At 45.0% G+C, this 16,264-nt stretch overlaps 1 protein-coding gene across 1 annotated transcript in view; it reads left to right on the forward strand.

The window, feature by feature from the left end:
- Positions 1-16,264, forward strand: part of LOC138520913 (cytochrome P450 2A13-like) — a 314,460-nt gene that overhangs the window by 254,950 nt on the left and 43,246 nt on the right. Inside the window, exon 5 of the mRNA XM_069633340.1 lies at positions 10,064-10,240. Within this exon, the coding sequence (XP_069489441.1) occupies positions 10,064-10,240 (177 nt within the window). The remainder of the gene's footprint in view (positions 1-10,063; positions 10,241-16,264) is intronic.

Raw genomic sequence — 16,264 nt, forward strand, 5'->3', positions numbered from 1 at the left:
TAGGGAGCACCCCATTTGCTTCATCAGTAGGAAACTGAAGGAACCAGAAACAAGGTGGGCAACCATAGAGTGTGAATGTTTTGCTATTGTGTGGTCTTTGAAGAAGTTTAGACCATACTTGTATGGATCTACTTTTGTGATTCAGACAGACCACCAACCCTTGAGATTGTTAATGCAAATGAAAGGGGAAAACCCAAAACTACTAAGATGGTCAGTCTGCCTGCAAGGGTTTGATTTCACCATTGAGCACAGAGCAGGATGTCACCACCAAAATGCTGATGGTCTCTCTAAGATGTCTTTAACCGACTATAGGTAGAGATTCATCCAGGAGTGGATTAAATCCTCCTGTCCCTTAGTCTGGACGGGGGCGAGTGTTAGGGAGAATTCTCCAGAATGGGTAATTTCCCTTACCTACTAAGTCCCTCAGCAACTTTGCTGGATTTCTGGGATTTTTTTTCTTCACCTGGCAAGAGTGTGAGCCTTTTTTCTCACTCTTACATGTGTTTTGCTGTGTGTTTAACATGTTTGTGTTCATAGACTGTGGAACCTCACCTACTCCACAGGCATCTTCTTTTTACTGTGTGATACATAGCACCTTCACTGTTCACTGTTCACTGTTACACAGTGACACAGGGTTGTCTTTTAGACTTCCCAACTCAGACTCCATTTTCTGGGACTGACTACTGTCTCCCAGAACATATAAAGTTGCCATTAATTATATTAGCCTCTGTAAAACCACAGACCCAATACACACTATTTTACATGGAGTACTGGAAAGGGTTAATCCTTATCCCATTTTGTTTTGATTCTCTTGGAGCATTTTTTCACTCCCTTTTCATGAAGACTTGGCTGGTGGCAGTGGTAACTACCCTATTTTTTATACCGCGGTTATCTTAAATAACCTTGGTATTGTTATAGGCTATCTTGGTAGCCTCAAACTTAAACCCGCTTGACCATATATGTTTTATTTCGGTTAAGGCTGGGTTTATTTGCCATTTCTTGTTGAAAATGTATTTCTCATGCTTTACTCTGCGAGCCAAACCGGGGTTGATGCCTTTGTTCACCGTATTTCGTGGGCTTCTCCACAGAAGCCCTCCCTAGGCACCTGTGTGTCTGGGGGAGACAGGATGTGAGGAAGGGTTTAGGACCCCCTGCACAGGGTCTCCCTAGAGACACATGTCGCACTCTGACCTGATTGGCTTTGGTGACTGTCCTGGCAGGACAGACACCCTGCTGTGTGATTGACAGCCAGGCTGTGTGAATGGGGGAAAACTGCATAAAAAGCATGTCTCTGGGTCGTGAAAGGCAGAGTCACCACTGGAATGAAAGAACCAACGAGGAGCTGACGGAAGAGGACCGTGGTAGGCCAATACTGAACCGCCCGGTGAAGCCCTGTGCAGGTCCGAATCCTCGAACTCCAACGACAGAGAAGATCCTCCAGGAATCTTCTTCCCCTGAGCGGTTGGTACCAACCACTTCACCCAAACTGCAAGAAAGGACTCGCTCCTCTGGTCAAATTTGCTGTACAGAGCTACAGTGGGCCGGAAAGACAGGAAGCTCGAACCCTGCTTGGGTTTTATTGAGCGCACCTTTTATCCGTTGTTTTGCTCTGCTGCTGGTTTCTTCCCTGGGTAGTGCAGGACCCTCCAGTCTTCCTACTTTGTGTCAGTCCGACAGTCGCTTCAGGAACTGTGAGCCTGCAGGAACTACCAGGAACGTCTGCCTAAGCTACAGCTTCTTCTCCATTTAAAGGCACTGTTCAAATCCGGTTGTTTGTTCCGTTCAGCCGAGGTGAAAGTATGTGAAATCTTTCTCCAATCCGAGGGCTTGTTCTTCTCTACTCTTTAACCTAACTTTTCTGAAATACCTCCAATCCAAAAGAGGGCCACAAACAGCAACATAAGGGTAAACCACAAGGGAACCCAAATCACGCTAGTGTACCATCTGGACCCAAACCAGATGGAGGTCAGAACAAACCCGCATTCATCAAGACATTTGGGAAATGTGATGTTTGTGGGTCAACTGACTATGTGAAAGGGGATCCCAGATGTAAGGGTAAACCTTCAGGGATCCACACTGTCTCCTTAGCCTTCTCCCCAGAGGAAGAAGTACCTATGGCAAGTGGAAAATGACACCTACTGGCTGATGAACCTATGAGAGTCTCAGCTAGTGTTTCTTTAGTGTCCCTGGGCTTGTGGGAACAACAGAATTTAGATGGCTATAATTCCATCCCAGATAATATTAAAGAGTATTATAAAGACAGTGTTCTTGTGAATGGCCAGGAGACTCCAGCCATCAGAGACACTGGAGCCAGCATACCAGCATAACTGTGGTGGATGAATCATTTTTCAAGTTGGAGGATTTTGCTAAGGCACCCAAACGCCTCACCAAGTTAGCTGGAGGCCCGGTGCAAATGCTTCCCCCGTTACCGTCTCTCATCCAGTGTAATGATACGACTGTCAAAATACCTGTTAGTGTGCAGAGTGAAGTGACTGGGAGAGTCCTGTTGGGTAATGACCTGAAAACTCTAGGAGTTTTGCCGAGCACCCCCAGGCCTCCCAGTAAGAGGAGACGGGAGCTCACAAAGCCTGCAAGAGAAAGGACCTTGAGAGGCTCTCCAGAGGACTTGATAGAGGAAACTATCACTCCCACTCCACAGGCGTTGCTCACTGTTATTTCTAGAAAGATTGAGGCCAGGAGGAAACCCAAGACCTCAAGGAAAAAGTCAGACAGCACCCCTGTGCTACCAACAAGGACATCCCCAAGATTGTCCAAGATCACACCTGTGATCCCTCCACCTGATAGGTAGAGTGTGAGGTGCACCCTTGTGTGGTTGAGCCAGTTTCTGAACAATCAGATCTGGAGGAAGACACTGTTTTAGTTTGAGATCTTGACCCTGTTGACCATCCTGAGCTGCAGTATTTACTGGCAGAAGGTGGATGCAACAGGTCAGACTTCAGCAGAGGACAGAGAGAGTGTCCTGCTCTTGAACATCTTCGACAACAGGCTGCTAACCAAATTGATGGGCAAGAAGTTGGAAAGCACACGTTAAGCTGGGAAGATGGCCTCTTCTACAGTGAACCCAATGAGTCTATCCCTGGGGACTGCAAAAGAATTGTTGTGCCCCTTGCCAACAGACTCAAGTTCCTACAGTTAGCCCATGAGATACCTTTGGCTGGTCACTTGAGTTTCAAAAAGACCAAGGAAAGGCTCTCCTTATACTTCTATTGGCCTAAGATGGGTTCAGAAGATGACAAATTCTGTAGCAGCTGTCACACTTGCTAAACCTCTGGCAAGAGTGGAGCCAAGAATGTGGCACCCCTGGTGCCTCTCCCAGTGGTGGGAGTTCCTTTTGAGAGGGTGGGCATCGACATTGTTGGTCCCCTTGACCCTTCCACATCTTCAGGGAACAGGTTTATCCTGGTTGTAGTAGACCATGCTACAAGATACCCAGAAGCCATACCTGTGAGAACTGTTATGGCTCAGGCTGTGGCTAAGGCTCTACTTGGTATTTTTTACCAGAGTAGGGTTTCCTAAGGAAGTGATATCCGACAGGGGATCTAATTTTATGTCCCACTACATGCAAGCCATGTGAAAAAATTGTGCTGTCACTTACAAGTTCTCTACAGCCTACCATCCACAGACAAATGGACTGGTAGAGAGGTTTAATCGTACTATGAAGAGCTTGATAGGTGTTTTAGAGGAACCCCTTAAAAGAAAGTGGGACCTTCTACTGCCATGCCTTCTCTTTGCTTATAGAGAAGTCCCTCAGGAGGGAGTTTGTTACAGTCCCTTCTAACTTCTCTATGGCCATCCAGCCAGAGGTCCATTGGCCCTGATTAAGGAGGTGTTGGAGAGTGCTCCTTCCCCCAAGCCAGTCAGAATGACTGACTATGTGATAGGTCCCCGGAGGAGAATGTCACACATGATGGCAGAAGCTAGTGATAACTTGAAAGCAGGTTAGGCTACGGTCAAACACTGGCATGACCAGAAGGCCAACATGGTTGAGTTTACTCAAAACCAGCTTGTATTAGTTATGGTGCCAACAAGGCAGAGGGCCTTGCAGGACAAATGGATAGGACACTTCAAGGTTCTGGGCATACCTGGAGAGGTGAACTATTTGGTGGACTTAGGCAGACCTAAGGAGGTTCCCAGAGTCTTGCACATCTACCGTTTGAAGGCATATGTCTCGAGAACGGATGTGGGAGCTTTGCTTCTAGCCTCAGCTCAAGAGGAGGTGGAGGGTGAACCTCTACCTGACCTCCTCAGACGCCAACCTTTGGTTGAAAAAATAGAAGGAGTCAATCTCTCTTCTCAGCTGACATCTGAACAACAGGAGGAGTGCTAAATTCTGTTAATTCAGTTTGCCTCCCTGTTTTCCCTTTCACCAGGCTTGACCCCTTGGGGCCAGCATGATATTTTCACTGGTGACTGTCTACCTGTCAAAAGCAGGGGGTACCGAATTTCAGAACATGTGAGATCCCACATCAAAGGAGAGGTCAACAAGATGCTTGATCTTGGGGTTATAGAGCCATCTACGAGTCCATGGTCTAGTCCAGTTCTTCTAGTACCAAAGGCAGGATCCAAGGAGTTGAGATTATGTGTGGACTATGAAGCTCTATACGCAGTCAGTAAGACTGATGCCCATCTTTTGCCAAGGACAGATGAACTGGTGGATAGACTTGGTTCAGCCAAGTACCTCAGTACATTTAATCTGACATCAGGCTATTGGCAAATAGCCCTGACAGACCATGCCAAGGAGAAAACTGCATTTTCCACCCCAGCAGGGCTCTACCAGTTTAAGGTTATGCCTTTTGAACTAAAGAATGCACTTGCTACATTCCAAAGGATGGTCAATCAAGTTCTGCATGTCATACTTGGATGACATTGCAGTGTTCAGCCCTACATTGAAAGAACATATTGATCACTTAGGATAATTTTTGCAGGCTCTTGAGCACGCCCATCTGACCATAAAGGCAAGTAAATGTCCTATTGGTCAGTGAAAAGTGGTCTACCTTGGTCATGGGGTAGGAGGAGGTGAAATAAAGCCATTGCCTAGCTAGGTACAAGCTGTATAGAACTGGGCCACCCATAATACTCAAACCCAAGCGAGAGCTTTCCTAGGTCTCACTGGGTACTACAAGATTTTCATAGAGAACTATGGGACCATAGCTTCTCCCTTGAATTTGATCTCCTCTCCAAAATTCCCTAAAAAGGTTAGATGGAATGAGGAGTGCACTCAAGCCTTTGAAAACCTGAAGAAAGTCATTTGTCAAGCTCCAGTCCTAAGAGCTCCTGATTATCACCAACCCTTCAATGAGCAGACAGATGTATCCAATGCAGGTAATGGGCAGTCCTTAGTCAACTGGATGAGAAAGGTAGGGAGCACCCCATTTGCTTCATCAGTAGGAAACTGAAGGAACCAGAAACAAGGTGGACAACCATAGAGTGTGAATGTTTTGCTATTGTGTGGTCTTTGAAGAAGTTTAGACCATACTTGTATGGATCTACTTTTGTGATTCAGACAGACCACCAACCCTTGAGATGGTTAATGCAAATGAAAGGGGAAAACCCAAAACTACTAAGATGGTCAGTCTGCCTGCAAGGGTTTGATTTCACCATTGATCACAGAGCAGGATGTCACCACCAAAATGCAGATGGTTTCTCTAAGATGTTTTTAACCGACTAGTGGTAGAGATTCATCCAGGAGTGGATTAAATCCTCCTGTCCCTTAGTCTGGACGGAGGCGAGTGTTAGGGAGAATTCTCCAGAATGGCTCATTTCCCTTACCTACTAAGTCCCTCAGCAGCTTTGCTGGATTTCTGGGATTTTTTTTTTTCACCTGGTAAGATTCTGAGCCTTTTTTCTCACTCTTATGTGTGTTTTGCTATGTGTGTTTAACATTTTTGTGTTCATAGACTGTGGAGCCTCACCTACTCCACAGGCATCTTCTTTTTACTGTGTGTTACATAGCACCTTCACTGTTCACTGTTACACAGTGACACAGGGTTGTCTTTTAGACTTCCCAACTCAGACTCCATTTTCTGGGACTGACTACTGTCTCCCAGAACATATAAAGTTGCCATTAATTTTATTAGCCTCTGTAAAACCACAGACCCAATACAAACCATTATACATGGAGTACTGGAAAGGGTTAATCCTTATCCCTTTTTGTCTGTTTCTCTTGGAGCATTGTTTCACTCCCTTTTCATGAAGACTTGGCTGGTGGCAGTGGTAACTACCCTATTTTTTCTACCGCGGTTATCTTAAATAACCTTGGTATTGTTTTAGGCTATCTTGGTAGCCTCGAACTTAAACCCGCTTGGCCATATATGTTTTATTTCGGTTCCGGCTGGGTTTATTCGCCATTTCTTGTTGAAAATGTATTTCTCATGTTTTACTCTGCGAGCCAAACCGGGGTTGATGCCTTTGTTCACCGTATTTTGCGGGCTTCTCCACAGAAGCCCTCCCTAGGCACCTGTGTGCCTGGGGGGGACAGGATGTGAAGGAGGGGTTTAGGACCACCTGGACAGGTTCTCCTTGGAGACCGATGTCACACTCTCACCTGATTGGCTTTGGTGACTGTCCCTGCTGGACAGACACCCTGCTGTGTGATTGACAGCCATGCTGTGTGAATGGGGGAAAACTGCATAAAAAGCAGGTCTGTGGGTCCTGAAAGACAGAGTCACCACTGGAATGAAAGAACCAACGAGGAGCTGACAGAAGAGGACCCCTACCACGACTGAACCGCCCGGTGAAGCCCTGCTGAAGGTCCGAATCCTCGAACTCCAACAACAGAGAAGATCCTCCAGGAATCTTCTTCCCCTGAGCAGGTGGTACCAACCAGTTCGCCGAAACTGCAATCAAGGACTCCCTCCTCTGGTCAAATTTGCTGTACAGAGCTACAGTGGGCCGGAAAGACAGGAAGCTCGAACCCTGCTCAGGGACGTCATTTCGGGGTTGCCAGAGATCGCAACTGCGACCTCTGTGGTCTCCCTTGCGACCTCTGTGATCTCCCTTGCGACCTCTGTAAAAAAAAAAAAAAAAAATTAATCTTTTTTTTAACATTTTTTGTTTCTCTTCCGTTTTTTGTAATGCAAGGTCCTGGAGTGGCTGGCTCTCATGTTAAGGCCCTTTAAAAAAAAAAAAAGAAGAAAAATAAGAACAGGAGTGCCACAAGTCTAACACTTTCAGCACTGACCCTAAATAAGAAAGAATACGAAACCAAATAATGTGTGTTTCTGGAATTCTGTACAATAATTGCTAGACTCATTAAAGGTTTATTTCAGGCACACTTCAGGGGGTGACTCACTGATTTAGTCTGTTCTTAAATGCCTCAACTCAGCCTTTCATCCTTCTGAGGTCGATAAATGAGTACCAAGACAGGTTGGGTGATATTGGGTGTATATTTTTTCTATATAAATCGCTTAAGCGTAAGTGCTATATAATAACACATCATTATCATTTGGTCATGGACGTCTGCTTGCATTCACAGTAATTTGGTAATATGGGCCTATACACACTGATCTTAACGCTACCTATGGCGATCTATTCTTGCATGAAATTTACATCACATTATAGTGATATCGTAACTATATTTTTCGTAGTGTACAATGCTGTGATGTCACTTCCTGTTTTGGCAACGGGTGAAAGGTCGTGTTCCATCGTGCTTTCCGCGATATCACTTTGGGGTGGGGTCAAATGACATCACTTCCTGTGATGTCATCAGGGGGTCAATGGTCATGTGATGTCACTTCCGCTACCCCTGGCATTTTGGTGAAATGACGTCCCTGACCCTGCTTGCGTATTAATGAGCGCACCTTTTATTCGTTGCTTTGCTCTGCTGCTGGTTTCTTCCCTGGGTAGTGGAGGACCCTCCAGTGTTCCTACTTTGTGTCAGTCCGATAGTCGCTTCAGGAACCGTGAGCCTGCAGGAACTACCAGGAACGTCCGCCGAAGCAACACTTCTTCTCAATTTAAAGGTACTGTTCATATCCGGTTGTTTGTTCCGTTCAGCGGCGGTGAAAGTGTATGAAATCTTTCTCCAATCCGAGGGCTTGGCCTTCTCTACTCTTTAATCTAACTTTTCTGCTGACCAACTTCATCCGGAACTTTTGGCAAAGACTTAACCGCGAACTACCCTGAATTGTGTGATCTTGAGCAAAAGACTTTTGTCCTGTTGACTTTGGCCCTAAGCCTTTTTGATTTGATTCTATCACTATAGTTCCGCTTTCTAGATTGCCCTTCTTACTTACTTGTTGGTACTATTCAATTTCTGCCTAACTTTGTCTTTCCCTCACTTTTAAATTTCTGGAGTGCCATTTTTCTGCCACTTCATTTTGTGTTGTAACTTGTCTGGAACCTATTGGGAGTGGTGTGGTGTATTAAGGGTGTGATTTTTAAACTGCATTACTTGAGTGAAATGTTATACAACTGATGTGTAAATAAATGTATAGTCTTTTAGACATAAACCTTGAGTCAGTGTTTCTTTGAATCATAGTAATTGCTGTCCTTTGTGTAACTATTGATACTGCTCACTTGCTCTTGAGATAAGTCTGGCTGCTCAGCCACCACTACCATTTGTACTGTCACCTGTAGTCTTAATTGTGTGTGGTGTTCCTAAAGGGTACTGCATATAATTCTGCAGGTCCGAATCGCCAAGTTCATTTCGACAGAGAAGCCCTGCACGGATGACTTCTCCCTTTGAGTTGGTGGGACCAATCAACTCGAACCGTAAACCACCTGGATACCTTTCTCAGAGCTGGTCGTATTTTCCTCAGAGTGCTGCAGGAAACCAAATTACCAGGGAGAGGGACGCCAGTTTGTGTGCTTGACTACATCTACCGGAATGGAAGATTTGCCAGCTTTGCGACCAGTCCCTGTGCAGTGCAGGAGTCCCCCAACGTCCTCCCTCTTGTCCCCACGACTGAGGCTCAGGAACAGCAAGATCTGCAGGAACTGCCAGGAACTGAAGTCTTCAGCTGCCTCTTTTTCTTCATTGTAAGGTACTGTGAAAACCCGACCGAGAGAACTTACCTCTCAAAGTGAAAGTGCTTGGAACTTTTGCAACTTGCATGCCTAGTCAGCTTGTGACCCAACATATGAATATTTCTTTTACAAACTACTTCTGATAACTTTGGCAAAGACCTTTCCGTTTAACTACCAGAACTGCTTTATCCTATTCAAGACTTTAGCCCATTGACTTTGGCATTGAAATGGCTCCTCTAGTGAACTCAAAGTATTTGAACTGTCTAAGAGTAACTGTTATATTCTTTTTATTAACCTATGCCTTTTTGCTCCTACTTCAAAGTACTCTGAATGCCATTTTGCTACTCCTTCAAAGTAGTTTAAATGCCTCTGGCCCATACTGTGTAAAGTACTGAAGTATAATTTTGTGTGCTATAGATTGCCTCCTTCTAGTGAATGTTTTATAACTGACTGTGAAATATATTAATAAGTGTTTTACCAAGAACCCTTGAGTGTAAGAGTCTATTTGAATACTTGTGATTGTAGACCTCTGTGTAACATCATTACAGCTCACATTCCCGTCTTGAGATAAGCCTGGCTGTTCAGTAACGCTACCAAAATTGTGTAGTCAGATTTATACCAAAGGTTGGTTTTACTTACACCTGTAGTCCTAGTTGTTTGAAGTGGTCCCAAAGGGTACTGCATACAAACTTTGGCTAACAATGACATGTAAAAAAACAATGCATAACCATGGATGACATTGTTGTTGGGGTACTGGAGACATAGTAAACCCAGGAGTATGGCTGGTTTTGGACCATAGTGTGCATGTTAGCCATTGTATATTTTCACATCAGTTGCACAAAAAAACTCAGTTTCAAGTACTTCACATCTATAACTCACTATATGAGCTCACTCCTTTGAAATAACCTGAACAGTTTGCATTAATACTTTTAATCATGAACTCTTAAACCCCTATCAAGGGAGTAATACCAACAGCCAACTGTATTTCATTTCAGTCCCTTTTGAGATGTTGCCAACATGGACCCACTTATCGCAAAGCAACCTCCTGATATGTCTTTATTATCTTTTCTAATAGCTTTACCACATGTATACAGATATCATGGACTTTTTGCCGGGATCACATCAGAAAATGCACCAGATGCTCAGTAGCATTGAAAAGTTTGTTGAAAGAAAAGTGAAAACCAATCAAGAGACACTGGATCCCAATTCTCCCCGGGACTTTATTGATTGTTTCCTTATCAAGATGGAGAAGGTAAGCACGGCGTCGACTCCGGAATGGTAGGCTGTTATTTCGATGTTTTCTAACAATATCATAATGAAATACTGATGTGGCTGCTTGGGATTCAAAGATATCCATACATTTTAAACAATTTTGAATTAGGCTAAATATATCCAACGCTAATATTACTCCTATTGAAATCTGCATATCTCTACTGCATATCACAATTTGTATAGTATAAAGAATTTGCCTCGGATGTATCCCCCACCATTAGTTATTTTAAATACCACCTCATCATTGTGAAAGCCAACCAATGATCTCAGTTTCGATTCATTGACTACAGCTGTAAGTAGGCAGGAAAATGTCTGGATTCATGCTGGTCACTTATCAATTGTGTACAAGCAATGGATCCAGAAGGACCCTCTTTGAGTGATCCTTTGCCAGCTGGGCAATGCATTTGTGTATACTGAACACTGCATAGATGCTGTATACACGTGTGGATATAATTGGATATACACACCTTACTTATTTCCAATAGGATGGTGGTGGAATTAGTCTAGTGGTGTCGACATGATATTGATGAGCCACAAACACTGCTTTGAGTACACGAAGTGGAGAGGTCTTCCCAGATTGTTATTGGTATATAGCAATGGTACTTCCCCGGTGTGTTCTTTACCAATGTACTTCCTCTGGAGATTTTCAGCACTTAACAGTGTTGATTAGGAAGCCAGATAGCTCTGCTGGTGCCTCGTAACCAGCAATTCTATGGGAAATGACATCTGCAAGCAGTCTAAACTACTTACAGTGCAGGTCAAGGACATAACTTTATTGGTCATGTTCAGCCATCTTTGTGTCAGTTCCCCATTGTTGCTTATTTTGGAGATACTTTCAGAATATCCACTTATGGTCAATTTTCATGAAATTACCAAGTGGTTTTCTCAGCTCCTTCTTTTCACCTTTTACACATTTTCCACGGTCAATTGGTCCATAGTGTTTTATGTGTTACTAGATGGTCCTGGATCTTGTGGCCCTTAGACGTCACAGGTAGTTGTACTTGGGAACCATTCACCAACAAGACAGGTACATCTCCAGAATATAGCATCCCACTGTTCTCATAGATTGTGTAGGGGGTTTTACTTCTCCAATTCATACCAGACTGCAAGCTCTGCAGGCAGTCCATCATGTCAAGATGACATCCCAGACAATGAGCCTCACAATCCAATCCCTAAAATGTTACTGCAGCACGTCCCTTTAAACATGCTAATTTACGGCTAAGGATAGTGGCCAGTCCTATCTGGTGGCCACCCTCTTTTACCAATTCCCTAAGCTTATTTCCTTTGTCTGAAAGCCACAGTATTTTCAATGCACCTAATCCAAAATGGCTGAGGACTCCAGTCCCTGGCAATAGGTGTCTCCCAGGAGAGAGCTCCGATCCATCAACTTCAACTAGCAGCGGAAACCGAAATGGGATTATGCCATGTATAACTAGTGTTCCCTATTATGGTTTGAGTTCCCACTGAAACAAGGATTCCTTCAGCCTGCAGAAAGATTGTATGGCCCATCACGCTTCTATACAAAGGTTCACCTCCCAGTGATAAACTACCCACCTACTGCACAATAAAATCAGGTGTGAACATTCCTCAAGTACAATTTCCCATAACCAATTACAATATGTAATATATGTTGGTTGGTGTATGGTCAGCATTGTCAAAGCTTATCAAAATAATGTTTTAGAATCAAATTTGAAATAATCAGGATCTTGATCTAAACTTTTACAAACATTCGCCTAAACATTATCAAAACTGCTGCCATCATGAGATATTAAAATACCAATGTAATCCCCTTGTTAGAGGCTTGAGTCTTTCAAGTCTAACACAACATAGGCCGTGTGTGCTGTCTTTGGAAACAGGATCCAGCAGCGAAACATATTTCTGTGCCCATGCGAATATAAGCAACATACATAGCTGGGTTTCCAACATATGTTTGCATAGGTAAACAGCGTAATTACAAATATTTAGGATGAGTAAAAAGAACCTTGAGCTAAAGGAACGTTTTTTATTTTCTTTTTTCTAAAAGCACGTCCTTATTCACCAGTATATACTGTAGAAACGAATATATCCATTTATTCATAGTACCTGTGAACAGCAATTTCATGTATTTGTGACATTGTGTAAACATGTGATTACTAACTTAAAGAAGCACAAGCAAAAGTCTCAAAAATGGTGCGAGACAAAATGACAATGCCTACAGCTAACAAATAGAAGCATATACAAAATAAAATATATACAATAACTAAATACAAGACATACATTTCAAAACACACATTTGCCTAGATTCTTATAAGCGCACTAAATGATGTGCCAGTGTAGTGATTGTACTACTTGTTTAGGCTGGACAAGGAGTGAATCCTAGTATGATATGATATGATATGGCATTTGTAACGCGCCTATACACAAGTGTTTCAAGGCGTGACGAGGCAGGGAGGGGGGAACAAGGGGAGACAGACAAACGATCCTACTAGGCCAGGTGTCATTCAGATCGCGCAAGTGCATGGGTAGGGAGGACGGGAAAAGTGCAAGGGGGAAAGGGAGAGGGGAAAGTGCAGTACAAAGTGATTAGTAAAATACAAGATAAATAATAAGGGCCAGCTGGTGGCAAGTGCAGGATAAGTGCAGACTAGTCCTGGGAGGGGGGGCTGTAGGGATACAGAGACAGTCCCGTAGTGCGGGTGTTGCATTAATAGTACAGATCACTACATGTTTAGACTCGACAAGAAGTGAATCCGAATGCAGGTCTATGTCTAAAAATACAATTTATTTAAAGGAGTTAACACTTGAAAAACTCTTATCAACTATGTGATGATGGCTCTTAGGCTATCTGTCTTGCAATACAGCGTTTCGGCAGCTGCCTGTAAGTTGGCTATTTCCTTCTTCAGGACTTTTCACAATTGCTTTGGGGAGCCCTACATGTAAAAATGATACATAATGTATATGTTTCTGTGGTGGTGGGTGTGAGTTAATATATCAGCAAAAGGGTGTGAAAATGAGAGGTAGATGAAGATACTGACCTGCGTGCTACTTCATCTTAGGAGGGAACATGGTCGGCTACTTCATCTAGAGTCAGGATTGGTCAGACGGTCATAACTTAACAAAGTGGAACCTACACATTGAAGGAATGAGAAATAGACACAGCTGTAATAATGATTATATGAACAGCCGCATGGCTGGGGTATCTTACCTAGTCTGAATTGGTGTACAGCGTTATTGCAGGAAAAGGAGATGGAAGTCGAATCGCTTTGCTGAAACTCTATCATAGATGGCAGAGGTAGTTGTCAAAAAATGCTGAGAAGACACAAATAATGTATGTTTTTGTATATAAGTGGAACTTGGAAGCAAGGGATATTCATGCTTGGTATGTATAAATGTGAGACAGAGTGAAGCGTGGTCTGCCGTGGTGCAGTAACGTTTCTGTGACTTTTGACTGTAGGCTGAATTTTGCTGCAGAAGCCTGCTGTGGATCCCTTATCTGCCTCATTTGACCGCAGAGCAGAGCAGAGTGAGGCAGAGTGAAGCGGGGTCTGCCGTGATGCAGTAACTGTTCTGTGCCTGTTGACTGGAGATGGAGTTTTGCTGCAGAAGCCTGCTGTGGAGCCCTTATCTGCCTCATTTGACTGCAGAGCAGAGCGGAGCAGAGTGATGCAGAGTGAAGCGTGGTCTGCCGTGATGCAGTAACTGTTCTGTGGCTGTTGACTGGAGATGGAGTTTTACCACAGAAGCCTGTTGTGGAGCCCTTATCTGCCTCATTTGACCGCAGAGCAGAGCAGAGTGAGGCAGAGTGAAGCGGGGTCTGCCTTGATGCAGTAACTGTTCTGTGCCTGTTGACTGGAGATGGAGTTTTGCTGCAGAAGCCTGCTGTGGAGCCCTTATCTGCCTCATTTGACCGCAGAGCAGAGCGGAGCAGAGTGATGCAGAGTGAAGCGTGGTCTGCCGTGATGCAGTAACTGTTCTGTGGCTTTTGACTGGAGATGGAGTTTTACCACAGAAGCCTGTTGTGGAGCCCTTATCTGCCTCATTTGACCGCAGAGCAGAGCGGAGCAGAGTGAGGCATAAAGAAGCGTGGTCTGCCGTGATGCAGTAACTGTTCTGTGCCTGTTGACTGGAGATGGAGTTTTGCTGCAGAAGCCTGCCGTGGAGCCCTTATCTGCCTCATTAGACTGCAGAGCGGAGCGGAGTGAAGCAGAGTGAAGCGTGGTCTGCCGTGATGCAGTAACTGTTCTGTGGCTGTTGACTAGAGATGGAGGTTTGCTGCAGATGCCTGCTGTGGAGCCCTTATCTGCCTCATTTGACTGCAGAGCAGAGCAGAGTGAGGCAGAGTGAAGCGTGGTCTGCCGTGATGCAGTAACTGTTCTGTGCCTGTTGACTGGAGATGGAGTCTTGCTGCAGAAGCCTGCTGTGGAGCCCTTATCTGCCTCATTTGACCGCAGAGCAGAGCGGAGCAGAGTGAGGCAGAGTGATGCGTGGTCTGCCGTGATGCAGTAACTGTTCTGTGCCTGTTGACTGGAGATGGAGTTTTGCTGCAGAAGCCTGCCGTGGAGCCCTTATCTGCCTCATTAGACTGCAGAGCGGAGCGGAGTGAAGCAGAGTGAAGCGTGGTCTGCCGTGATGCAGTAACTGTTCTGTGGCTGTTGACTAGAGATGGAGGTTTGCTGCAGATGCCTGCTGTGGAGCCCTTATCTGCCTCATTTGACTGCAGAGCAGAGCAGAGTGAGGCAGAGTGAAGCGTGGTCTGCCGTGATGCAGTAACTGTTCTGTGCCTGTTGACTGGAGATGGAGTTTTGCTGCAGAAGCCTGCTGTGGAGCCCTTATCTGCCTCATTTGACCGCAGAGCAGAGCGGAGCAGAGTGAGGCATAAAGAAGCGTGGTCTGCCGTGATGCAGTAACTGTTCTGTGCCTGTTGACTGGAGATGGAGTTTTGCTGCAGAAGCCTGCCGTGGAGCCCTTATCTGCCTCATTAGACTGCAGAGCGGAGCGGAGTGAAGCAGAGTGAAGCGTGGTCTGCCGTGATGCAGTAACTGTTCTGTGGCTGTTGACTAGAGATGGAGGTTTGCTGCAGATGCCTGCTGTGGAGCCCTTATCTGCCTCATTTGACTGCAGAGCAGAGCAGAGTGAGGCAGAGTGAAGCGTGGTCTGCCGTGATGCAGTAACTGTTCTGTGCCTGTTGACTGGAGATGGAGTTTTGCTGCAGAAGCCTGCTGTGGAGCCCTTATCTGCCTCATTTGACCGCAGAGCAGAGCGGAGCAGAGTGAGGCAGAGTGAAGCGTGGTCTGCCGTGATGCAGTAACTGTTCTGTGGCTGTTGACTGGAGATGGAGTTTTACCGCAGAAGCCTGTTGTGGAGCCCTTAACTGCCTCATTTGACCGCAGAGCATAGCAGAGTGAGGCAGAGTGATGCGTGGTCTGCCGTGATGCAGTAACTGTTCTGTGCCTGTTGACTGGAGATGGAGTTTTGCTGCAGAAGCCTGTTGTGGAGCCCTTATCTGCCTCATTAGATCTCAGAGCGGAGCGGAGTGAAGCAGAGTGAAGCATGGTCTACCGTGGTGCAGTAACTTTTCTGTGGCTGTAGACTGGAGATGGAGTTTTGCTGCAGAAGCCTGCTGTGGAGCCCTTATGTGCCTCGTTAGACCGCAGAGTGCAGCGGAGTGAAGCAGAGTGAAGCGTGGTCTGCCGTGATGCAGTAACAGTGCTGTGGCTGTTGACTGGAGATGGAGTTTTGCTGCAGAAAACAAACGGACATAACATCAAGAAAAGTGATGGGAGGTGTGACAAGAAGGGAATCACTACTATTTCATCACAATCTCTGGGGTCTACTTTACCAAAGAATTTGCTCTGCCAGGAAACTATTATACGTTTTGAAATCATACCTTCTACTACGGACATAATAAACAATAAGAAAATGTTGCGGAATGCTCAGAGCAAAAAAAACTAAGGAGAAACAATATAAAAGTACTAACAAGGCCAAAAACACTAACCAAAAAGCAATGAATGAGAGTGCACAGGCC

This window comes from Ambystoma mexicanum, chromosome 13, assembly GCF_040938575.1.
Source record: "Ambystoma mexicanum isolate Mex_15411 chromosome 13, UKY_AmexF1_1, whole genome shotgun sequence".
Taxonomy (NCBI): Eukaryota; Metazoa; Chordata; class Amphibia; order Caudata; family Ambystomatidae; genus Ambystoma; species Ambystoma mexicanum.